Source organism: Salminus brasiliensis, chromosome 1, assembly GCF_030463535.1.
Source record: "Salminus brasiliensis chromosome 1, fSalBra1.hap2, whole genome shotgun sequence".
Lineage (NCBI taxonomy): Eukaryota > Metazoa > Chordata > Actinopteri > Characiformes > Bryconidae > Salminus > Salminus brasiliensis.
The window spans coordinates 37,196,313-37,223,253 of record NC_132878.1 but is presented as its reverse complement, the minus strand read 5'-3'; the positions used below and the strand labels follow the sequence as shown (position 1 = coordinate 37,223,253).

The 26,941-nt window shown below is 42.0% G+C and overlaps 1 protein-coding gene across 1 annotated transcript in view; it reads right to left on the bottom strand.

Annotated features, from left to right (window-relative positions):
- Positions 1 to 26,941, bottom strand: part of hmcn1 (hemicentin 1) — a 120,797-nt gene that overhangs the window by 49,612 nt on the left and 44,244 nt on the right. The window contains exons 14-35 of the mRNA XM_072678767.1: positions 26,685 to 26,798; positions 24,050 to 24,208; positions 23,602 to 23,796; positions 23,352 to 23,447; positions 19,868 to 19,995; positions 19,592 to 19,736; positions 16,089 to 16,201; positions 13,703 to 13,862; positions 13,231 to 13,405; positions 11,999 to 12,126; positions 7,860 to 8,132; positions 7,654 to 7,749; positions 7,372 to 7,566; positions 7,156 to 7,286; positions 6,419 to 6,566; positions 5,992 to 6,118; positions 5,732 to 5,886; positions 5,099 to 5,377; positions 4,690 to 4,971; positions 1,967 to 2,075; positions 1,378 to 1,547; positions 184 to 338 (exon numbers count right to left, since the gene is read on the bottom strand). Of these exons, the coding sequence (XP_072534868.1) occupies positions 184 to 338; positions 1,378 to 1,547; positions 1,967 to 2,075; positions 4,690 to 4,971; positions 5,099 to 5,377; positions 5,732 to 5,886; positions 5,992 to 6,118; positions 6,419 to 6,566; positions 7,156 to 7,286; positions 7,372 to 7,566; positions 7,654 to 7,749; positions 7,860 to 8,132; positions 11,999 to 12,126; positions 13,231 to 13,405; positions 13,703 to 13,862; positions 16,089 to 16,201; positions 19,592 to 19,736; positions 19,868 to 19,995; positions 23,352 to 23,447; positions 23,602 to 23,796; positions 24,050 to 24,208; positions 26,685 to 26,798 (3,533 nt within the window). The remainder of the gene's footprint in view (positions 1 to 183; positions 339 to 1,377; positions 1,548 to 1,966; positions 2,076 to 4,689; positions 4,972 to 5,098; positions 5,378 to 5,731; positions 5,887 to 5,991; positions 6,119 to 6,418; positions 6,567 to 7,155; positions 7,287 to 7,371; positions 7,567 to 7,653; positions 7,750 to 7,859; positions 8,133 to 11,998; positions 12,127 to 13,230; positions 13,406 to 13,702; positions 13,863 to 16,088; positions 16,202 to 19,591; positions 19,737 to 19,867; positions 19,996 to 23,351; positions 23,448 to 23,601; positions 23,797 to 24,049; positions 24,209 to 26,684; positions 26,799 to 26,941) is intronic.

The following is a 26,941-nucleotide window of genomic DNA, read 5'->3' as shown; positions in this document are numbered from 1 at the left end:
AAGGTTAGGGTTTCTAATGAAGTGGCTGATGAACTATCATGCACTTTAAAATGTACCTTTTAAGTACGTGAGTAGTTCATTACCGAAGCATGACAACTTCACACTGGATCAAACGTTTTGTACTATATAGATCCCTTTCTCCATACTATATAATGGGTTTCTGAGGTACTAAAAGGAACAGACCTTCAGTAAGCCTTGTGTGGTATCCACAGGGCGGCCATCTTTGAGCCAGGTGATACTGGGAGCTGGAACGCCACTGGCCACACACTGAAGACTCATTGGATTGTGAAGGATCACTGAGCGTTCAGCAGGACCAGTAGATCGGATTGATGGAGGGACTGCAAGAGAGGGAAAGATATCACAATCAAATTACAGAAATGCAACTGTTGGTAAAATATATTCTATGCATGAACCTGGGATTAATTACAGTCAGGTCCATAAATATTTGGACAGCAACACACCAAACAAAACAATCAAGATGTGGACTTTTAGCTTTAATTCAAAAAGCTTCCATTCCAAATATTCCATTCACAGGCTCAAAAGTAATTGGACAGATGACTGATTACAGTGTAATGGCCAGGTGTGGTCTGTTCCTAGAAAACCACAAAAGACTACTAACGTGAAGTAGTCGCAGAATTCTGTCGATGAAGAAAACCCCCTTCACTACGTCTAGTCAAGACCACCCACAAGGAGGTTGTGTATCACTGCCAAAGCCCACATTTAAGAGATACCTTCATTAATTTAATACAGAGGGATAGCTTCAAGATGCAAACCACTGGAAACACTTAAAAACAGACGATGGCTATGAAATATTCAAAAAAGTTATCCCAGTTCTGGAACAAAGATTTATAGGGAAGGAAAGGAACTTCATAATTGGAAGTATACCACGTCAAATATGGTGTAGGCACTGTTAAAGCAAGGGCATGTATGGCTGAGCTGTGTCTAGAGTGTCTAGATCTCTGCTTTCTGCTCAGATTCAGTCAAATGCTGCAAACCTGATAGCGGGAAAGAAACACAGCAGCTTCCTAAAGCAAAGAAATGGAATGTTCTCAAACAGCAGACTCGTTCACCTGACCTCATTCAAACTAAGTATTTCCAGTTTGTCCGATTACTTTATGAAATGAATGAAAATGGTGGTCACTGTCCAAATGCTTATGGACCTGACTGTAGTAATATTGTAATGTCTGAATAATTAGCCCATTACTGACCACTGAAGATATGACAGCAAAGCATAGTTACCTGTTTCAAACTTCTCCGTTCGAAAGCAGTTAATATAACACCAGTATCAGTATAAGTTAAGAGGCACACTGACATGTACGATATGACATGCAGAATAAAGCAAAAGATTCTGGGGGAAAATAAGAGCTTCTCTGTTACCGTGGACTGCTACTTTAAAGTCTCTTTCCTGTTCGCCTGCTTCATTTGAGGCCACACACTGGAACAGCGCTGTGTCTGAAATCTGAGCGCGAGAGATGATGAGACGGCGACCATTCACCGCAATCTTCACCCCCTCCCCCTGCCTCACTGGTTTTCCATCTTTCAGCCACCTATAGTGAAAACGAAAGGCATTAGGCAGAGTATCAGGCAGAATCAGGCAGAATAACAGTTCAGAAGACAAACCTGTCTGTAAACTGCACAGTTTAAGAGAGGCGCAGTGTTGGCGCAGTGTTGATTCTATATGTGCGCTTTGCAGCTGAAGGCCAATGCCCAGAGGGTCAGAGCCAAAGAATGAGACCACCATGAGGCAAACAAATCAAACTAGATCAATCCAAACTATGAGGCTTGAGTATGAAATATAACAAATGCTGCCAAAACAGACAAGATAAAAAAACACATTTTGGGTCTAATACCTGCAGTGACTTGGGACAGGTAACTCCTCTCTACACTGCCTTCTTAGAGCATCTTCCCTCAGTGTTGGATACAGCTAAGGCGTATATATATGGGTGTGTTGGCAAAGGCTCCTTACGTGACAGTGGGTGGTGGTGTTCCTGTGGCATGGCACTCCAGTTCTAGAAGGTTGTTGATGATCACAGTGACATCTGTGCTTTCGTCTGCACCATCTACAGTGGGTGGCACTGAACACACACACACACAGACACAGACACGGACACACACACACATTTGCTCACTAAGAAGAATTTGTGAGAATAATATTAGGGTTTTTATCACTAAAAACTAAAGAAATCCTCTAAACATATGGAAACTAAAGACTTAAGCAAGAACTGCACACTGTCTAGTTGTAAGGTCATGAAAACCAATGCAGTTACATACTGTATGTTCACCGATTTAGCCCGACCCATTTAAGTTACTGCTGATCATGGTCCTTACAAATCATTCTTAACCCCTTAACACTCCTTAACAAGGCTTATTACACTGTACAAACTGGTGGGCTATTCTCTGGTAATAGAAGTTTGTAATAGCATCTTCGGCCCACTGTTTAAATGGTTAACCTTTTATTCTAGTAACCTCTGAAGTCTGATTGTGAAATGTGGGCTTGCACTCAGCTTTCTGACTGGGTGTACAGTTTCAACGTTTAATGGATTATTTCCCCCATAAGAATAAATGGGGTGCAATTCTTCTTATCTTACAATGACACAAATACACTAGTACAACACCCAACCAACCACATTGTGCAACACAGCAATCACCCTAACAACCGCCAAGAAACACCATAACAACACAATACCAATGTAACCGCCTGGTAACACCATAGCAACCACCTGAAATACCATAGCCATAGCCACTTTTTACTCTACTGACTAAATAGCCTCAACCTAGCAGCTGCCTGGGAGTGGTAACCACTTACTGTAAATTTTCCCACTTTTCTCATTTTGAGGAGCCGTGTGAGAAATGTTAAACGATAATATAGAAAACAACTATTTTCTGGTCTGGAATGCATTTACACTGCGCAGCATACTGTACCCCATTCAGTCAGCCATAAATGGGCCTTGCGTGCATGGTGGTGTATTGTGGGCATCCCTAAATCAACAGTTTTCCTCCTTACAAAGAAAAAACAAATGAAGACGGGGTGCCAGAGGTTCGTACAACAGCATGTGGTTGCATCTGTCCCATCAATCTTTCTGCTTTTATCCCCTCTTGTCTACATTTTCCTAACTTGTTTTAAATCAGTTCAGTCCCTCATTAACCGCACTGTGTATTCCGATTTCCTGCAATCACATTCCACTAACGCTACACAATCTGCACTGACTGATGGCCTGAGGCCTGCGCAGCAGATGTATTAGAAGTGTGGTGGCGTCCAGATGCTCAGATGATCAATGCACGGGGTGCGGACAAAGTTTGCTCTGGCAATCCTACAAGCGAGAGTGGGACACCAGAGTTACGCTCTGATTCACAATGGAAAATGAACTTTTCTCAAGCACCTAGTGCCAAAGCACTAACACTCACTGTTTGTTGGGAGCTAGTGGGTGGATGAGAGATGCAGGGCTCGAACAGACAGTCTGGCAAGAAGAGTCATAAAGCATGTCAAAGAAATTAGTCAGATGAGGGAGAAGTGGGTTGAATTGGGGACACAAAAGTAACATCGTTTATTATAGTGACGTTGACTAATTAGGTGCATGAAAAAAGGAATGAGGTCCAGTTAGGGAGGTCTGGTTTGACTTTCATTACTAAGCATTCGATCCATGTGTTACTGTCTAAATGTTTAAAAGAATGTTGAACCCTTGGATGTTATTGTTTGTAGTAATTACATAAGTAATTACATAATGACATAATCACCTAAAAGCCTGCCTATGTGATGCCTTGGGCAGCTTCATCAATTCACAAGTGGTTGACAGAACTTTTGCCAGGCAGTCGGTATAACACTCCATGTTGTTACTACCCCTATGGTTCTCCAGGTGGTGGGGATTTGTGCTGCTGGGTAACTGCAGTAGTATGATGTTTACTGTCATTTTTTGTAGGTTGTTATATGCGTTGATATTGCAATGCAGGTGGTTGCTAGGTGTTGCTATGCATTTTTTGCTATGTGACGAAATAATCAATGGCTGTGACTGGAATGGCTCCCTATTCACGCTTTAGGGTACAACTGACTTTGTCAGCCTTTTTTCTTTGAGTGTCTGAATCATAAAGTGGAAACCCAATGTGATTTTGATGGCACTACAATCTCCCACAATGCACTTGGAGTCTCATTACAAAGCAACAAACAGTAGAACAAACTGGAGCCACCAACTTCTGCTCATATAAGTGATAGTAACGAGCCACTGAACGTCGTGAATTTCAGATATTTTCTCACATAGTTCGTTAATGGGAGGCTGATGTTTCTAAGCAACATAATGGTGAAATATTATTCCATGAACAGCGCACAGCTTTTACTGATTCTGAATTCAGTGTGTGAATGTATGGAGTTTTTAAACATGACTCTCACGTTTGATTATGCGACTGGTGTTGATGCATGTCGATAAGTGTCTGAATTCACTTGTATTTCTAGCACTACTTAGCGAAGTAGGGAGCCTGTGTCTTGCTTAGCTTCATTAAGTTACTGTTCCATTTCTTTTTTGTTGTAATTCATTTTTGTTAATTATGTTGAGTTGGTGACTGCATTCATACTGCCTTGTGACTGTCCACAATTTTCTGAGGGCTCTGAAAAAAACGCAGCCACTCACCCCAGAATATTTTGTTTTATTTTTATGGGGTTGTAAATTTAAACATACCTGTGTGTGTGTGCATACATACCTAAAACCTTGACGTCATACTTGATCTCCATTTCCCCTGCAGAACTAGTAGCTACACAGGCATATCGGCCAGCGTCAGAGGGTGCTGCGTTGAAGATCTGGATTTTGCGGCCCTGTTCTAGAACCTGCAGGTTATCCCCGACTTTCACAGGTGAGCCATCTTTCAACCAGGTGAGGGAGGGAGGTGGATGACCACCCGCCTCACATTCCAGCGTCAGAGCTTTACTGACCACAACCTTTTTCTCCACTGGGCCATCTGAACCTCCAGTGATGGAGGGGGGGACTGGAGAAGAAAAGAGATACAGGATGGATGGATGGATGGATAGATAGATAGATAGATAGATAGATAGATAGATAGATAGATAGATAGATAGATAAATAGACAGACAGACAGACAAACAAATACTCACCATACACGTCTAGCTCATAAGCCTTCTCAGCTGTGCCAGCCACACTAGTCACCTTGCAGGTGTAGTGACCGGCATCAGACACCTGCACTCGGGTGATTTTCAGGTACTGACCACGCTCCACGTATTGGGCCTGTCTGCTGGACAGAATCGCCACTCCGTTTTTATACCAGGTGATGGCGGGAAGAGGCACGCCACGAGCCTCACACTCCAGAGTAACAGAGTTACCCAGAAGAGCTGTCACCTCTGAGCTCACATTCCCTCCCTTTATACTGGGCGGCACTGAGAACACAACCAAAGCATTGTTGGGAGGTAGGAAGAAAACCAGAACACCCTAAAATCTACCTTCCATATAGTATTAAGGGGACAGTTTCCTCTAAAGCATGGTAATTAAACAGGAAGGGCTTAAAGTGAACCGATTTTTCTTTCTTAATGTGACATACTGAAAGTGAAAGAGGATGCGTGGGTGGGAAATCACTGTGGTTTTAACCACTGGAATTTGGTTGGATGATGAAAAGCAGAAGATCAAAACAGACTCTGGACTCTAGTTTGCAGCCAACCGTGCCAAACATGTTAATGTGTTAAGGACGCAAAGCCCATACATTACCAGTAATGCTTTCTGCATTGTACACCCACCATAAATGCTGAGGTTGAAGTCCCTGGACTGTTTTCCGGCGGAGTTGGTCACACTGCACTGGTAGCGGGCCTGGTCTCCCAGACGGGCACTCTTGATTTTTAACACCTGGCCTTGGTCGGACACCTCAATGTTGGGGTCTGCCAAAAACACCGGCCTAGAACACAACAGTGCAAGCAGTTTTAGGTTCCGAATGAGGCTTTTGGCCTGGACACACAATGCAGTTGTTGTTTTTTTATGGTGGGTTGATGGGTCGACTCACTTTCTGTCTTTATACCACTGAATCGTGGGAAAGGGCATGCCTTTGACCTTGCACTCCAAGCTGATCTCCTGATTGAGAATAGCTGAGAGGTCACGCGACCCGCCGCTTCCAATGATAGTTGGAGGAACTAGCAAATAGAGCAGGTTACAAAAACAAGGTTGGTGGAAAGCAGTGTTATTACAATTTCAACAAGCTTTCTATTAACCTGTCCATCTTTTGGCCTTTGGTTCTTATCCCCTTTGTACATTGTTCATATTTATATCTTAAAGTCAAATCTCAATATTAAGATCACAAATTCTAAGATCTGAGTCCTTTTACCAGCAACTACTTTTATAAATAGTCATTTTTATTGGAATATAGATAGAATACTTGTTCGCTAACTCGAGTAACTCATTTGCTAGTGCTACAATGTATAATATGGACTCACCTAGGACATCCAGATAGAAGTCTTTGTCAGTGCTTCCTGCAATGTTGATGGCCTTACAGCTGTAGCGGCCAGCATCTGCAGCAGCAGCCTTGAGCAGTCTCAGAGTCTTTCCTCTCTGCAGGATCTGCACATTACCGCTGGCAACCACCTAGCCAAAAGACAGGGCAAACTCACACTGTGCTACTAGCATCACTACAATGAAAATTGGCACATGACTGGGACATGATTATGTATATTAGACTTCGACTATGCCAGCACTAGGCCGATCTATTCATATGAGTGAGAAAAGTCCATGGCCTGCTGCTGATCCGGCTGGATTAGAGACTTCCTAGCATCACTTTTGGACCGAGCACAGTTTCATGAGAACGATTCTTATAAAGGGCATTTTATGAGGGACATTGGATTTTACGGCCGTTCTCTTCGGAGCTCAGGCCCTGTCATCAAAGTGAACTCGGTCATGATGGGTCTCGCTAAGTACAAGAGGAAAGTCTGTGTTTATTTCTCATTAGCCGTTATTCCAATTATTCCCGCCACATCACCTAATGTCAGGCTCCCGAGACGCATGAAAATGGTGGCAATGGGGTTCAGTGTGCTTTGGAACGTGAGGCAGCTGCAGTAAAATGCAGAGCCAAGAGGGTTGCATCACTGACCCTTTTCCATTAGCGAACAGGTTTTCATTTCATATGCTGCATATGGCTGAGCGAGCAAATAAATGAAGGGAGGTTACAGTTACAAACCGGCACTCCATCTTTATACCAGGTGACGACTGGTGGAGGGGCGCCAGTGACATCACACACCAAAGTAGCTGGCAGGTTCATCACCACTGAGACATTGGCTGACCGGCCGCTATCCCGCACGTCCGGGGGCACTAAGGAAGACAAAGAGTCAAAAATGTAAATGTGAAATATTGAATAATCTGATATTGAACATCCCAAATTGTGCCAGTGACTTACCATTGACCTTGAGCTGGTATTTCTTCTCAGTGCTGCCTGCATCATTAATAGCCATGCAGGTATATTCTCCATTGTCCAGCGGCGACACTGAAGCCAGGATGAGCAGCGTGCCATCCTCGAGGATGGACACTCCTGGCTCATTGCCTGTTAGCTCCTGAGCATTCCTAAACCACTTAATCACTGGCTGAGGCATTCCTACATGGAGAGAAAAGCAAGGTATATGGCACAAAGATGCCTTTCAACACTGCGTGCTGCTGATTGGACTGCAGGATGCTGGCTTACCTTTGGCAGGGCAGGGAAAGGCAATGCGCTGGTTGGCCACTCTCTCCTGCAGGGGGCTGTTGAAAGGGGGTTCAGATACCTCCACCACAGGGGGAACTGAGGTGAAAGAAGACAGAGAGAAGTGTGGTGCTTCGTGAGTTGTTTTATCGCCCTTACCTATGCCCTTTCACCACCAACGGCAATAAAGTCAGCTCGTGTCGCCTCACCTTGCACCTGCAGTTGAATGCTGGCCTCGTCTTGTCCAGCGAGATTGCTGGCCACACAGGTGTACACTCCCTCATTGGTCAGTGAGACCTGTTGGATGGTTAGAGTTCCATCGGTGGACAACCTGTACTGAGTCCCATCCGGCACTAGGGTGGTGCTGTCCTTCCGCCAGCTCACAGAGGGCTTGGGAACTCCTTGAGCCACGCAGGGCAGATCTACAGAATGCTCCACTTGAACCTTCATCACACGGGGACCAGCTAAGATACTGGGAGGCACTGAGGAGATGAACCAGCGAAAAGGAACATTCTGAGTCAAGGCCTTACAGAACATTGACCAAATAAGGTTCTACAGTGGACATATACATACACATATATCAAGGGTGACTGACAGGTCTCATTCTGATCTGTTGCGCAATGAGAACTGGCAGCCGCCCCAGATTAGACCAGCTAGACACCCCAACATTATATACACATTACAGCACACTTTCTAATCATTCACCAATGCAGCCTAACGTCAAAAGCTCCATCTCATCATTTTCTCAATCACTATAATCTCCCACACAGAAGTCTGAGGCTTAATTGAAGCAAAGGTACATGAAGAAAAAAAACCAACATTCCCAGTCATATTTAACCACAAAAGTCTCAGGATATTCTCAAGACACTATCATTGGATGCTGGCAGGACTCTGCATATCTCTCCACTGAATGCACATGTTCACACATGCAGAGCCAGCGGTGAGAAATGGTGAGAAAGCCGTCAGATACTCATACCCAGTTCACCCTAAGTTCAGCTTCTTCTGCACTGAGCAGTGGCAACAAATTCAAGTTCAAGACAAGCTGGCGGGATCGAAGGCCTTTAGCCGTTCATCTAAATTCTGTCTTCAGATTCAAATAACAAAGCATTTGCAGCTGCTACAGTCATCAGAAGCAGGTAGCCCTAGAGCAGAGCTTTAAAGCAACATAAGCCGCTGAAAATGTGTAACTGACAAGATTCGGAGCCAGAGCTCTTAAAAAGGGACAACCGCAGGCCTCCATTTGAAAAGGAGGCTATGTCAGTGCTATAAATCATACCAATTCATGTTCAGCATGGCCTGATCCTGACTGGCAGCTTTTACGGGTAATACCAGCCTGCCAATACCTGTAGCTGACCCAAAAGAATGAGGTTCTGTTGTACTGGAATGGCTGGCCTAAGCTTCCAAAGGATCGACCTTTCAGAAAAATGAGCTGCTATGAAGACAGTACACATGTTACTCCACAAAAGTGGCTGGGGAGTGGTCTCCAGTGTATACCAGCTATACACTGAACATTGGCGATGTGGCCCACAAGCCATGAAAAAAAATTAACCTGGCAGGTATGAATTTAAATAGTTGACATGCCCAATCCTTTTGAAGTATGATGTATAAACAACTACAATAAAATAACAATGTAAAAAAAGTCACAAAGTCACATTATTGTTATTGTTATTGTCACATGGCAATTCAGTCTAACAGAACATCAAGCTGAACTGTTAATACAACATATTTAAAAAGTATTGGACATCCAACGTGATTATCCAATATACAGAAAAAGTCTCCAGGTCTACTCTACTGTAGATACTATGCATATTTCATTATTCCTTAGTTACATTTGTATAATATGCACACAGTGGTGGGATCTGTTAGTAACTGCATTAAGGCCCATTATTTGTCCCCTATGTACAAAACTGCTGAGGTTCTTTGCAGGTCTACTCAAAATAGCTGTACATATCCACAGATTAAAGCACATATTCTGGGCTCATGAGTGGGGCAACCGTCTAAGTGCTGTCTCTAGTATCGGAAGATCGACAGTTTAATCCCTGGTGATGCCACAACCATCTGTGGCCAGGAGTCCCAGAAAACATAGCTGACCTCACTCAGTCTGGGTGGGTAGGACAGCCCTCCCTCTCCCACCATTATTACCGCCACAATGCTAGTCATAGCGGGCTTCTGTTAGTTGAGATAGCAGATTTGGCAGTTAGTGTTCTCCGCCAAGCGGAGCGCCAAGTCCTAAAAAGATGTGCTTTATTGGCTTCAGGAGACTCGGGTGAAGAACGCATGCTAGCCTTCACCCTACCAGCACTGGCAGCATCATGTGATCGGGGGGATAGTATGGGATAGGATGGTGATAATAAGCGGGGATTAAAAAAAATGTCTTTCTGCTGCTCAAAGACAAACTTGGCAACAACCATGGTGAATGACAATCAATGACGAAGCTCTGGAACCAAAACTGTCCTAAAAGAGTTTTCCCACCATAAATCACTCGTCTGAGTGGAGTTACCTCATCCGAGAGCTCTCACAGACACAGTGACACACAGCTGCTTGTGCAGCCTGATCTAAGCCCAGCTGCTAAGGGCACGCTGACAGGCAAAATGCCTCAGGGGTTAGCGGATTAGCATGTGTAATGACATGGCTGTTTGTACATGCCACTGTTGTTAGCGCTATGCTACAATGACCTTTAAAGCCCCAGCTGATGAAAATGACCATGCTCTTTATCAAGGCCTCGGCTAGTTTATATGAACCAGACATGAGGCATGGTCTGGTATACAAAGACTGACATATGACTAGTGTACCAGAGCTTGTGTGTCAGTTCAAAATTTATAGTGCTACTCATGTGAGACTTGCTAACTGCACTGCATTGAATTCCACTGATTTTCGACTCCAAGGTTTATTACACACTAAGGTGTATTACTCAGTAACTACAGGGACTTCTGTACAAACTGGTGGGGCTGTTCTTTGGTGATAGAAGTTTGGCCTGCCGGTGGTCTATATGCTTTTTAAGGGGTTATATCAATGGGTTGCATACACAAAGGTTGCAAGAAACTTCGATTTCTTTACAGTGGTGGAACCAAGGCAATCAATGTCTTCAACACCAATACAGTCGGCTTATTTATAATTCGAAACGTCCAGTAAATGATGAAACCATGAATGGATTTTAAAAACATAACTCCATGTCATAATCCGAGTCATTTAGGCCATCACTTTATGTATCATATCATTCAGCAGAAACAGTGTGAAAAAAATGCTATTTCTGTCCTCTACAGCTTTTATTACATATTGCCCTTGTAATTCACCCACCTTACTAAACATTTTTGTATTTGAATGCAAATGAGCAGCGAGATTTACAACCCTGTTACGCTGAACTTGTGGTGGGGGGAACAGGTCATGATTACACACAAGCGCAGATTTTGCAAAATGTATTTTTGTCAACAGTTAATTAAAGGAGTTTGCTGGGGTTTTTTTGCAACAGTGATAACAGAAAAAGGTCTTCTCTGTCTGTTTTGTGTAATGGTATGGACATGGTCTACTTGATGGACAGCCTCAAGAAGAGAGAAACCATAAAATGTTGGATAAAACTCTGAACTCTTCATCATGTTATTGGGACAGAACTTGATTCCTGTGGTTGGATAAGTTGGGGGCCTTAATAAATTAGCACATGTGACAATAAATTAATGTTTTCATATTTAACTGACATCAATTACATCAGTTAACCTCTTAATGCAGTGAGGCTTATTACACACTAAGGTGTATTGCTCAGTAAATACAGGGACGTCTGTACAAACTGGTGGGGCTATTCTTTGCTAATCAGTTTTCAGTAATCAAACGCTGCTGTATGTTAAAGGTTCAATCTGAAGTAAAATATTTAAGATTGAAAAACTGTTTTCATGGAATGACCCATAACCCATAATAATATTATGTGAGGTAGGCATTAAATGTTTCAGACGTCGGGTTCCCATCAACACTTCTGACAAGAAGTCCTCTTAAAACAGCATTTATCATCAAACCACTCTGAATGTCTTTGCTAATTACTTGGTTATACAGAGAAATAGAAAAAACAGGTGGAATTCCCCTTTAAGCCACTAAGAAAATATGTGTATGATAAATCTAGGAGTCTAAGAGGCCTTAGACTTAGAAAATGCTGCAGGCTTGGATTAGAGGTTAAACTCTGCTGCTCTGGAGGACCCCGTTATAACCTACAGGCGTTGTTTTACACATATCAGACATACACTCATTGTGAACGTTTAGTCAGTTGTAAGGGCACTCAGGGTCATTCACAAAACAGTAAAAGTCCTAAAGCACTTTGCCTGTTGATGAGATCCAAGATAAACGAGGCCCCTGCAGATCTTACCGAGGACGCTGAGTCTGACAGCCTGGCTGAAGTTGCCGGCAATGTTGGTGGCCACACAGAGGTACGTGCCGCTGTCTGTCACGCGCACCTCTGTGATCTTCATGGAGCCTGAGGGCAGCTGAGTGTGTCTATCAGACAGAGAGAGGTGGAGTCATAAGGGCACTGGAAATTAATGCGTGGATTATGGTGAACGCGAAGCGTGGCAGAGCACGTCATTTTTTTTACACACATACGCAAACGGTTCGGCGCACTCTCGGCCTGCGTTCACATCCCACACAACCACAACAGACGCCTGTGGAGTACACTGACAAGCTTACTAAATTATACCCCTCCGCTCCATCACAGAGCCGAAAAAGGGAGAGTTTGATTGCTGTGTAATTTTGATCCGGCCAAAATCTCTTTGCCTTAAGGCTGCAATCAAGTCTTGACAACACAGAGTTACTCATGTGTGTGTGTATGTGTGTGTGTGGCGGGAAGGGGGTCTCTACATTAGGAAGAGGTACTCATATCCTGACAACACACCAGACTGAACTCTTGTTAATAGAACAACAGTTTGTACACACTTTATATTACATATATATTACATACATATAATACATAAATGCTAAAATATTGTTCAGATGTTCCGAAGAAAAACGTCTGATATTGAATTTTGTGGTGAGGATGCAGGACTCATCAACGGAGGTCATATTTGTGCCGGTGTCGCTGCACAGTAAAACAGTGTACCACCACCCAGCCTGCCTAAAGTTAAACAGGGTTCTGATTGGCCTTTTTCGCATTTCTAGAGGAAGCTCCTTCTCAATGTTTTCTTTGTTTATTCAGGCCTCTGACCTCTGCCTTCTCCTGCTCTGTGTGCATCAATTATCTTCATTTTCAGAGGCAAAATAACGTTAGTATGCGTCTTATATTCCAAACGTAAGCAAACTGCCCCCCGTCCTTTACATTGTATTAACGATTTTTGATGCATGGACCATTAGAAATTCCTTAAAGTTGCATTATTTTACAAATTACACGTTACAACGTCTGTAAAGTTACCATTTTGGAGCTTTTTAGTCATATTTGCAATTTACTGAGTGTTTAAGTCTATTAGGCCTAACCAGATGGATGTACCACTTTCATATCCATGCCTCCTCTCACCTAATTCTATTGTCTAAGCTGTCTAATCTGACCTGATGTAGCAGACTCTGCACTGTTTGTGCTACAGACATAATTGTGTGTATGCGTGTGTTCACCTGGGGGAATATGGGGAGATGAGCTGCTTGTCCTTGGCCCAGGTGATGATGGGGGGTGGAACACTCCGTACTTCACACGGCAGTGTGACATCATTGCCCAGCTTGACGGACATTTCTAACAGCTCTCCTGATCCAGACTGATCACTGACTCCACCTCCGCTTAGCCTGGGTCTCACTGAGTATATGTAGACACACACACACACACACACACACACACACACACACACACACACAAACAGAGATATATAATAATATAGAAGGCTTTAAAACTACAAAAATACATACATGCCTCTACAAAAATTGTCTGAACTGAGAACCATTCATTGTTCATTTCCAGGAACACAACAAACAAGACTGAGGACAGCCCACATGAAGCCCAGATTGGGGGTGGGGAGAATGAAAAAGACAAGCAGAAATAGAGAGGTGAAGTAAGAACGACGCAAAGAAAGAAAGCATGCTATTGGACTCTAACCATAGACAGTGAGTTGGACTTTTCTGGAGCTGTATCCAGCTGGATTAGTGGCTGTACACACAAACTCTCCAGACTCTTCCCCACTGGGGGAAGCGATGTGCAGACTGCCGTCCTCCTCCAGAGAGAACAGCCCACCGCTCAGATCCAGCAGCTCCCCGCGCTGTGACAATACACAAACACACCAACACAGTGGGCTTTAACGGTATTTGGACAGCAATGCAGCACCACCGTCCAGCATCACAGGCAGGTCCAAATTTGTTCTCCATATTTTTGGACCTGTACAAGACTGTACCGCACTCGCTGGACTTGACTTGTCCTGGCAGTAAAAGTGATGATGTAGAATCAGCTTCGTCTGTCTGTAAGTTTGTATTATTAGCTATGAAAAGCAAGATCTGATCCAAGACCAGTAGCTTATGCTAATGTGTAATATGCATCTAAAACAGCTAGGTCTCATTTAGCAAGGGCTAATTTAGCATGGCAAAACCCATGTGCAGGAAACATAACTAAAGACTAAAACTAAACTGAAAGTACAGAAATATGGTTTGAATATGAAAACAAACTAAAACTACTTACTAATTACTAATGTGCTGTTAAAACCAACTGAAACTAAAACCCAGATTAACATATTGTTAACATTTGGTAGATGCCAAATAAATGCAATACATGTGGGTACATGTAGTGTTAGGGGTCTTAGGGCCCTATTTTACCGATCTTTGGGTAGCAACCATGCACCGTGCAGCTTGATTTCGGGTGTGTCAGTGTGTCTTTGCTATCATAACGACGGGAAAAGTACAACTTAATTAATCATGGGTGTGTTTTGGGTGTAACGTGCAATAAACCAATTAGCATGTGACCTGCCGTTCCCTTTAAGAGCCAGGTGCGATCTGACTTTGGCGGGTTGCTATTTTAATAGTGCATCACGCGTAGTCTGGGAAGGCTTGCTGAGGCAGTGGAGCTACTCAGCTCTGAACTTATGTTATTTTATTGTGTTTCTGTTTATTGTTGATGGCAACGTTTGCATAGCTGCCGTGTTCATGGGTGTGTAACAAGCTGGCCCCGTCTGCAGTGGTGTCACATGCTACACTAGAACAAATGCTAATAAAGCACTTCTGCATCCTTGCACTTCTGCTGCAGGGTTCTTTATGCAGTCCACAGCAGGCCTACGCAATGCTTTTAATACATTGTGGAGGGTGCAATCACACTTTCCCAGGCTTCCCCTGGCTCACCGCATGGTCACAAAGGTGGAACTCAATCAAACCTGACAGAAAAACCTTTCAGCAAGTTAGATTTCATGGTGCCTTCATCACCCTGTCCCCTTGAATTCCACTACCTTATGAGTCCAAAAGCCGGACTACACGTTCAAAAGGGGCCGCAGGGAAGTCTGACACGCGCACACACAAGCACGCACACACTTCTGAATACCCTTTGCAGACTTGGATTCACCCATGTTGCTCTTGAAAGGCCATTGAGATATAAATACTTTATGAGGCAGATGTGGCTTTAACAGACCTCTCCGGCACTGCTCTCTGGGATCAACCCAAACCAACAGTGCCAAGCCACAAACACACATCTGACTGTAGTTCCATAATATGTGGGAGAAATGAACTTACACTGCAAATTACACACCAATAAAGAACAAGCCAATGAGGAAAAAATGATCATGCTAGCTCCCCTGTCGGATTTTATTAGCATGCTAGAGCTAAGCTAACAGCATTAAAATATTCCATGATTAATTTGAAGCTCATCCCAGACACAAACACTTTACTCCTGTCTGTTGCAGCTTTACAACAACACTTATTAGTGATTTCTGGTTCAGAGCGGCCACCACTGTTCTTCATTTCTAAAGACTGACTGAAAACTTCTAAGGCTTCTGCTAATATTTACAGACAGTGACATATGTAGGATTTCCAGAAGGCCCAACCCAACAGGTTCAGGAGTTGAATCAGCTATGCTTGAGCAGGAAAACCACCAAACTGTGCTGGAATCAGATCTTACAGAAGTGGGGTTCTGACCAATGAGAGAATGTACATGGCTTGGCTCTATGTAGCTAAATATGTATGTACAAAAACCTGACTGCACATCATATGTCCTGGTGGGGAAATAAATGATATATCAAAAATTAAATCCCTTTGTTGTGGGACAAGAGAGTTGAAATATCAGAAATATCAGTAAAAACATCTGAAGGCCTGGAAGGTTCTGGGGTTTTCCCACTGAACCCAACAGTGCAGCGCTAGACAATACCATCTATGGCTCAAGCATTCAGCAATAAATGTACCGTAGGTGTTCTACACTCTACACTCTGCTAGGGTGTCGTTGTGTGGTGTAAATATGTAGTTGTATCAGTGTGTGTACATATGCGCATGCCTGAGTAAGCAGAAGGGTATACCTTAGCCCAGGTGATGTCTGGTTTGGGCACTCCCCGTGCATGACATGGTAGCGAAATGGGAATTCCCTCAATGGTACTGAACACTTGTGGGCCATGTTGAATAGTGGGCATCACTGGAGTAGGAGAAACAGAAAAAAGCTCAAGCATTAATGTGATACAGAACAGACTTGACTTGTAATTTTGAATTCCATGGCTGAACGACATCTGAAACTCTCTCTATCTGGTATAGAGAGCTCAGTCAGCATGAACACATATATCTAGATAGTTTAGAACAATCTTTTTAGTATTGAGACCACTATTCTCTCTCCACATAAGCATGTCCGTAATTTACAGCACAGTGAAAAAGTGTCTAGTTGCATGACCCAACTACGCCCTAGCTTCAGCTCACAGTCACAAATGTTAACCTCTTGAAAAGCCTATGGCCCACCAGTTTGTAGAGAAGTCCCTGTAGTTACTGAATAATACACCTTTGTGTTTAATAAGCCTTGCAGTAAGAAGGGGTTAAGATTTCTCTGATCAGGAGCAGAATCCATAGTTCCCTCAGTGGTCATATATCAAGGCATTCAGGTCTTGATGCAGCAATGCTTCCCAAGCCATCACACTACCACCACCATCCTTTATAGTAGGTAAGAAGTTCTTACTTTGAAAAGCAGTGTTGAGTTTTTTCAACCAAAAAGCTCCACTTTAGATCCATTTGTCCAAAACACACTGTCCCAGAACTTTTGGCAAGCTTTTGGAGATGATCTTTTGGTGTCACTTTACTTGGATGGTCCATTATAGATGCCTCGTAGACCTGATTGTAGACCTCACCTGATATTACACTAAATATCTATTAAATGCAGCTGAACTGTAAACTGAATGTAACCCTTACACCTAACCTTGACCTTAACCCTAACCCTAGTTGAATCTTAGGTGTGCATCTACCACGCATCTACAATGGACCACCCAGTCCAAATCTTTTATATTCTTCTTGGTTAGAAATAGTTTCCTGCAGTACTATTCTGCCATAGATCCAATTTTTGACCAGTGTTTTACCTGATGCTTGATTGACCTCAGAGGCAGGAGAGTCTTGCATTTCTTTAGATGTTGTTTTTGGGTTCTTTGTCACTTCTTGAGTGATTTTACACTGTGCTCTTGGAGAGGGTTCGGGAGGGCGTTTTCCACTCTTTCCATTTTGGACAGAATAGCTCTGATTGTATTTCAGTGAAGCCCTGAAGCCTTAAAAAGGGGCTTTGCAACCTCTCCAATTCACAAATTAGAGATTAATAGGCTTCCACAATCTTTTTTTCTTCCCTGAGGTCTTCAGCAATCTCTCTTTTCTGTGGAATAATGTGCCTGACCGAACAACCTGTGAGTGCCAAGTTCACTCTGATTTAGATTGGACAGGGCTGGCCCACAGCGAGGTTGGTCGATAACTGAAGCACTCACAGTGGTCACTGATCACTGACTGTTCAATTTAGTTGCATTAACTTGGACGAGGGACCTTTTCAAAATGAACAAATGTCAATTACAACCCAGAAATAGGGGGCAATCAATTTTTAGGGGCAAAACATTTCTAAATATATACATATTAACCCTTTTTGCTTTCTTTTTGTCTGTCTGGCTGGCTGGCTTTCTCTTGCACACAGCATGGAACTCCTTTCTGTAGCATATTATATGGCTTGTAAGTGGTAGTAAATGTCAGCGCTGGCCTATTCATATGCCTCTTAAAATCGAGGCGTGGTGCGTCGGAATGACCTCGTTTCAGGCCCTTAAAACCCACTTTTCACCTGCCATGCTCAATTCCTGTCTGTGAGGGTGGATCAGTACATGGATCTGCAAAAGAGGTTCCAATAACAGAACTGGGAGCCCGTTTTCCACCCCTTATAGTCCGATGCTGGACCAGCCTGCACTACACAGCTGCTTCTGTTTTTGCTGCACTCCGTCCCAAATCAAATATGCATTAATGACAGGGGGATACTCTCCAGGAGTGTGTGTGTGTGTGTGTGTACATGTGTGTAGCAGAACTGGGAATAAAGCCCTATTGTGCATGGCATATGCAGAGGAATCAGAGTCTGATGAATAATGTCAGCCCGTTTTTGACTCGTTTTGCATGTTTTGGTGGTCTAACGTTGTTGTCTTGTACAGTTGCTTCTAGACTTCACTACCTGCTTTTTAATTCAAGTGGGTTATTATATGTAATCTCCTCTACAGTATCTCCAGAACTGAAAAAATAATTTCATTCAGAAAGGTCTGTTGTAAACTGCTGCTCTAGAGAGAGACTTGGTGGTGATAGACATCAGTGGAATCACACTTTGATTATGACCGGACATGAAATAACTGTACGGCAGGTTTCTTGCATAGTACTCTGCATAAACCAATGGAAAAACAGATGGGTGGACAAAGATTTGTGGTGATTTGTGGTGATTAGCCTGATTAATTTCGAACTCTGACCCTGCTTCAGCTGTGTACACACCTCCTAGATGGACAAGGTATTCAAGCATATGCATCTACCTCTCTGTCCTTGTATTGTCTGGTGTGTAAGCAGCCTCTTATTATACGCCTTCAGTCTTACTTAGCCAGCTGTATTAAGATTGAACCCTCACCAGCTCCTTTAGCCTAGTGGATCTCAATTTCTAGGGCTAGGATTCCCTGCTTTAGCTAATTAATCTACTAAGGGTTCTGCAATAATTTAACTTCAGTCATGGTTTTATTTCCCTTTTACTCCTAAATAAAAACGGTGAAATATGTAGAATATATTAATGAATAATAATCAATTTAGCAGTGGAATGAATAGATGTGTATTAAGTGCCCGGTATAAACCTGGACAGTCAAAATAAGACACTCCTTAGTGCCCTATTACTCCACCTCATCTCCTTGTCTGTTCAGCTAAACCAAAACGCTGTGGCCAAAAAAATAAAAATACTGTTCGTAACAAAAGTTAACATTGGAAAAGATCATTATCTGATGTGAAGGGAATAATGTTGGATGCTGAATTAGTAACATTCTTCCTAGACTGGTATGTAAACACTGCATACTGTGATGAACTGCTGTGACAGACTTTCCATAAAGGATAAATGGAGCAGATAAATCTGTATCACTTTAAGAGCGAGTTAAGTAAATAAATAGATGTAATACTGGTCAGCTGCAGCTAACAATGCTAACTTTAACCCTAACACAGTGAGTGACTGATAAACTTGTGTGAGCTTGGCTATTCTTGCAGCAGCAAAGCGTTACAAGCCAAAGTCGAAGCGTTTATAGATTTCTGATTTCACTCTGAAGAAGCTAAATGTCAGAGTGGGCAGGACCACATATCTGGGCGAAATGCTAACACTATCACACCCCTCAGACATGGACGTTGCTGCTGCTTTACTAAGAATCTCTACTAATGCCCCTTTAAATTTCACACTGAACGACACTAAAACACTATGTAGACACTTTAGTATATCTCTTCAGTTCAGTATGTGGGTGGGTATTAACCTTGGCAGAGATCTGCAGTGCAATGCCAAACATGACCATCTTACCATATATGTGGACAGTGGTGGTGCGGTTGCTGGATCCTGCTACGTTTTCAGCCACACAAGTGTACTCTCCCCCATCCTGCACACTGACTCGCTCTATATGCAGACTGCCATCACGCCGGACACTCACATATGGGCCCGATGTTACCTATCACACATAAACAGAGGTGAGCAGACATATCTAAATGTTACAGTATGTCTAGGTGCCACCTAAAACAATTCTGTGTGTGTGTGTCAGTGTTTATATATGCATGAGTGTTTGCATGTGTTTAACCTCACCAGGGTGTTCTCATGGAGCCAGTGTCTCTGAGGCAGTGGGTGTCCAGCCAGCAGTACACAGGGAAGAGTGACCTGTTGCTCCTCAATGACACTGACCTCTGCAGGGCTCAGGGCTATCACAGGTGAGACTACACAAACACACACATGAACACACACACAAACAGCTCTGTGTAAAATCCTTGGTTATCTCCCCCTTCAAACAAATCACTCTATAGACGTGAGAGGCTGGAGAAAAAGAAAAAGTTTCAATGTGGTGTCCAGACACAAGCCCACTCTTCACACATACCACACTGACAGTGTCCTGGCATCTCCACCACACACTTTTTGTACATTTCACTTTACTCATAACCTTCTAATGGGTTTGGAAAAAGGAGATACTGTATGTACTCAGTGCACTTCCATATGTAAGTACTGTATGTGTGACTAAGTGAAGGCTTATGGATGCCTGCTCTTAAATTAATTATATATCCATCTATCCATTCGTTCAACTTTTCATTCATTCGTTCACCCAGCCATTAATTCACTCCCTCATCCATCCACTTAGTCATTGCATCCATCACCCAAGCATCCATTTACTCGTCCATCTATCTAACCATCTATCCATCCAGCCATCCGTCATCTAAGGGCCCATTTACTCATTTATCATTCATTTACCCATATATCCATCCATCCATCAATTTATTTACCCATGCATCACCAAAGCATCCATATAATTTTTACATGCGTCCATCTGTCGCATTAATTCATTCATCCAGACATCCACCTATACTTGCATCGATCCATCCATCACCCAAGCATCCATTTACTCGTCCAAATATTCACTCATCCATCTATGCATTTGTCCATGCACCCATGTCTCTATCTATCCATCCTTCTATGCATCCATAAATCCAGCCATCCGTCATCCAAGAGCACATTTACTCAGTTATCATTCATTTACCCATATATCCATTCATCTATGACCGTCCTATCCATCCAACCAAGTAATCATCTATTTGTCCATCCATGTGTTCAACTATGCATTCACTTATGCATCACCCGAGCATCCATATAATTTATCCATGCAATCCATCTACACTAGCATCGATCCATCCATCATCCAAGACTGCATTTGCCAATTCATTGATTCATCCATCCTTACATCCATCCATACCAATCCACCCATCTATCCAAAAACACATCCACCAATGCATCTATCCTCTCCATCCAGCCAAAATCACATCCACCTTCACATGAATCATCACCGCAATTCCCTCATCCATCAATCTATGAATATATGTGTGCATACGCAAATCCAACTGTCCATCCATCCATTCACATCCATACATGCACAAATCCATTTGTCCATCCGTCTAATTCCTAAACATGTTAAGAGCGGACCACATTCAATCAGGTCACCAAATCCATATAATGACTAAAGCCCAGGCCTCAAACTCAGTATCTGTAAGACTTTGTGCCCTCCCTGAGCTAACACACTAAATGCTGATTGTAGATGGCAAAATGCTTTGTCCCTGCAATTCCACAACGGATACACTGATACAGAAAACTGATCGGGCTGACCACACCTCTGCTGTTTTGCCTGCTAGGTTTCCATGACTGCCCTTCAGGACATATAAAACATGTCAGCGGCCCAGTCAGACAGAGCAAAGAGTTATGGGGCAACTGAGACTCGTGGTAGGGCAGCATTTCATGACCTTTAGTCTACATTTGTCAATATTGTTGTTTTTAAAGGGCCACACACACAACACACGTACAGTTGCACTGACACTTGTACATCCACATGCTCACAAACCTGAACTAACACACACTTAGTTACGGACCACACTTGAATATTCATTTCACATTCCTCCTAAAGCATACATGGAACTTCTCACTGTGAACCAATGTAACTTGGTCCAGCAGGTTGTAGGATAGCCCAGCAGGGCAGAGCACAGGGAGTTTTTCGTGTCAACACATTAGTGTTGCACACAGATGGAATTTGGCCTCTGCCTTTAACCCTTCTGTGCAGTGAACACATACACACACATACACTGGTGATCAAATACACACAGTGACGGTAAGCACATATGCCCAGAGCAGTTGGCAGCCATTGCTGCAGCTCCCAGGGAGCAGAGAGGGTGAAGGACCGTGCTCAAGCTTGCCGATCCCGGGTATTGAACCCACAACCCTGCCATCAATAGCCCGGTGCTCTAACCTAATTAATGAGGACATTTTTGCCTCTTACTTTTACTAGTAATACCTATATATATATATATATATATATATATATATATATATATATATTAATAATATTAATAGGAATGAAAGTACCAAAGTGTATATATATATATATATATATATATATATATATATATATATATATATATATATATATATATACTTTGGTACTTTCATTCCTACTCAAGTAGAATTATACATTTTACAGAAGTGAAATTTTGCACTTTCACCGACACTTTACACAATTTCTGCACTTTGTCCAAAGAAAGAGTTTAATTTTTCTTGTGTATATAAAGTTAAAACTCAACAAATTATTTAGTCTGGAAAACTGGAATGAAAGAACTGATGAAAAAGGACATGTGCTACCTTTTTAATCAATTTAGCCTATTTATATAATAATAATAATAATAATAATAATAATACCCTGTATTATTATTATTAATAATAATAGCTGTCCAAAATTAAGTGAAAATCTCGTGTTAAGGTGATTACAGCATTCATTTTAGACATCACTGCAACATTTTTTAGTCTGGATAAACTTTCCATAATGTTCATAGAGCAGGATCTTTGCAAGTGACACACTGATGCACTAAACTGTATTCTGTCTTCTGAACTGATCTGCTGCTCCATTTCCCACACATGGGCCTCCTAGTGCTCAGTGCTATAATACAGTAAGAGACTCTGGCATGCCACATTAACAACTGTGACTTAATGAAAGTAGGGAGGACAAATAAAGCAAGTGGAAAACTAAATCAGGGGGATGCAAAGTCAAATATGTTAAAAGTGAGCAGCTGTCTAGCCCGAGGAAATATCTGGGAAATGTCTGAGCCCATCTAAACCTGACCGAATCCATCACGAGGGGTCGGCTCCCGTCACGTTTGGACAGTAATCTAATCTGGCGTTCTCCCACGGACTGACTAGACTGACATCACGCTCGCTCTGATCCAAAAATGTGAGTCTGAATGGCAGTCGCTGAGAGAAGGTAAGCCTAGGTTGTCGCAATGATAAACCTTTACCCTTAAAGTCGTTATCTTTACCTGCCTGAATGCAGTTTTAATTTCCCACAGAGGTCTGTATCACTTCTCGTCTGCACTGTGAAACCTTTATTGTGGTGCCATGACAGCTTTTGGGAGCACAGGTCAGACCGTTTTGGAATGTCATTAATATTCCAGCTGTAAGTGTACTTTTCCGGAGACGGGTTAAAGTCATTCCTGTTGGGTTTTGTTTTTTTTTCATGTGAGAACAGAGAGACACTGAGACATCTTACCCAGCCCAGTGATAGTGACTCTGGCCTTGGTCTGGATTTTGCCAAACTGGTTTTGAGCCTCACATAAATAGGTGGTACCATCTTCTACCCACAGGTCTGAAGGGCAAAGAACATTGTCAGGATTAGTGTATTTTGCAGGCTGCAGCACAGAACCAAGGCCTAAACGACAAAGGATTGGCAAGCAACTGCTTTTAAGGTGAGGATTGAGGGCAAAATAACTGTTCAGGCAAATGAAAAAATATATATTTACTGGTGATCAGCAGGTCCCCATTCCTCTTCTGAGTGACACTGCTGTGGCCATGACGACGGGAGAAGAGGGCGGTGTTATCCTCTCGTCTCCAGGTGACGCGTGGCTCAGGGTGGCCTTGGGCGTGGCAAGGCAGGGTGATGTTCGAACCGATGTCTGCAGCCACGTCAGACGGCTGCCTCGTGAACTGAGGGGCAGCTAGAATGAGAAGAGAAGTAAGATGTGCGGAGGATTAATCACAGCCAATAAAATACCTATATGTGTGTTGCTGACATTGCAACGTCTGGTTATCATCACCAGCAGCAAGTTTCTCAACAATACAATATTTGACATTTGTTTACATCTCATCAACTGAATCCCTGGATGCAATTTATGAATGAGGAAAGAATGTAGATGAGAATCTGAGACAATCTGAGCTAATAGAACACAGCTCATAGGAGTATTTTCTTACAGCCAACGTCCAGTGTGATTTTCCCCTGTGCGGTGCCTGCCAGGTTCACTGCCACACAGATATAGTCTCCGGCATCTGCGTCCTCAGTCTGCCGAATGCTCAGCGTGCCCCGCTCTGGATCCATACTCACAAACATCGACACCTTAACCTGCTGGTCACCTACAAATTAAGTATGGGTTAGGATTCAAACAATGAACACACTAAATAAAAACTATGACTATTATTTGAGCCTATTCTGTGCCCATTCAGTTTCCACTCGCTTTGCTCTGCCACCTTACAGACTGTGGTCCATCTATTGTCATATACAATGTCAGCCACACTCTGCCCCGTTTAACACTGGTCTGTTTCTGACCACAGTAACCAGATGTAACTGTATACTAGAAAAGTGTAACTGTACATTAGAAAAGTGTAACTGTACACTAGAAAAGTGTAACCGTACATTAGAAAAGTGTAACCTTACACTAGAAAAGTGTAACCATACATTAGAAAAGTGTAACCTTACACTAGAAAAGTGTAACCATACATTAGAAAAGTGTAACCATACATTAGAAAAGTGTAACTGTACACTAGAAAAGTGTAACCATACATTAGAAAAGTGTAACTGTACACTAGAAAAGTGTAACCTTACACTAGAAAAGTGTAACCATACATTAGAAAAGTGTAACTGTACTCTAGAAAAGTGTAACTGTACACTAGAAAAGTTTAACCGTACATTAGAAAAGTGTAACTGTACACTAGAAAAGTGTAACCTTACACTAGAAAAGTGTAACCGTACATTAGAAAAATGTAACTGTACTCTAGAAAAGTGTAACAATACATTAGAAAAGTGTAACTGTACACTAGAAAAGTAACCGTACATTAGAAAAGTGTAACCTTACACTAGAAAAGTGTAACAATACATTAGAAAAGTGTAACTGTACATTAGAAAAGTGTAACCTTACACTAGAAAAGTGTAACAATACATTAGAAAAGTGTAACTGTACACTAGAAAAGTGTAACCGTACATTAGAAAAGTGTAACCTTACACTAGAAAAGTAACCGTACATTAGAAAAGTGTAACCTTACACTAGAAAAGTGTAACCATACATTAGAAAAGTGTAACTGTACACTAGAAAAGTGTAACCCTACACTAGAAAAGTGTAACCATACATTAGAAAAGTGTAACTGTACACTAGAAAAGTGTAACCTTACACTAGAAAAGTGTAACCATACATTAGAAAAGTGTAACTGTACTCTAGAAAAGTGTAACTGTACACTAGAAAAGTTTAACCGTACATTAGAAAAGTGTAACTGTACACTAGAAAAGTGTAACCTTACACTAGAAAAGTGTAACCGTACATTAGAAAAATGTAACTGTACTCTAGAAAAGTGTAACAATACATTAGAAAAGTGTAACTGTACACTAGAAAAGTAACCGTACATTAGAAAAGTGTAACCTTACACTAGAAAAGTGTAACAATACATTAGAAAAGTGTAACTGTACATTAGAAAAGTGTAACCTTACACTAGAAAAGTGTAACAATACATTAGAAAAGTGTAACTGTACACTAGAAAAGTGTAACCTTACATTAGAAAAGTGTAACAGTACACTAGAAAAGTGTAACCCTGCACTAGAAAAGTGTAACCATACATTAGAAAAGTGTAACTGTACACTAGAAAATTGTAACCTTACACTAGAAAAGTGTAACTGTACTCTAGAAAAGTGTAACTGTACACTAGAAAAGTGTAACCGTACATTAGAAAAGTGTAACTGTACACTAGAAAAGTGTAACCTTACACTAGAAAAGTATAACCGTACATTAGAAAAATGTAACTGTACTCTAGAAAAGTGTAACAATACATTAGAAAGGTCTAACTGTACACTAGAAAAGTAACCGTACATTAGAAAAGTGTAACCTTACACTAGAAAAGTGTAACAATACATTAGAAAAGTGTAACTGTACACTAGAAAAGTGTAACCTTACACTAGAAAAGTGTAACAGTACACTAGAAAAGTGTAACCTTACACTAGAAAAGTGTAACAATACATTAGAAAAGTGTAACCGTACACTAGAAAAGTGTAACAGTACATTAGAAAAGTGTAACTGTACACTAGAAAAGTGTGACAGCACACTAGAAAAGTGTAACCCTACAGTAGAAAAGTGTAACTGTACACTAGAAAAGTGTGACAGCACACTAGAAAAGTATAACCGTACACTAGAAAAGTGTAACCTTACACTAGAAAAGTGTGACAGGACACACCAGAAAGGTGTAACTATACATGACAAATATGTAACCATACACAAAAAAGGTGTGACTGTATACCAAAGGGTATAACTGTATAATACAATGGTGTAACCATAGACCATAAAAGTGTAACTAAACCAGAAAGATGTAACTGTACACTACAAAGTGAAAGCTGTCAATCTATACCAGAAAGATGTAACTGTACATTATAAAGGTGTGACTGCACACTAGAGCGCTGTAACCATACATAAGAAAGATGGAACCATGAAGTATATAAGGTAGTTCACATCAGAAAGGTGTATCTCTACACTAGAAAGGTGTAACTACACACATTGCTAATAAAAGTGGATAGTGAGTGTGTTATACAGTAGATTTTACCATATGAATACATGCTGAGGATGGGCCTTACCTTTATACCACAGAACCTCTGGCTGTGGAATTCCTGTTACGGTGCACTTCATGACGACAGTCTGTCCTAAGCCTGTCAGCAGTCTGCTCTGGGGTACTGTGACCTGAGGAGACTCTTAGGATTCAGAGAAAAGGTCAGTCAGCGTTAGAGAGGAGTAGTGCTCTTCTTATTGAAAACAGTTGATGGGAGGTACAGTAATTCCTACAGCTAAGTCTAGATCAATCAGCCTCATCACACGCTACTGAAGTTAAACATTT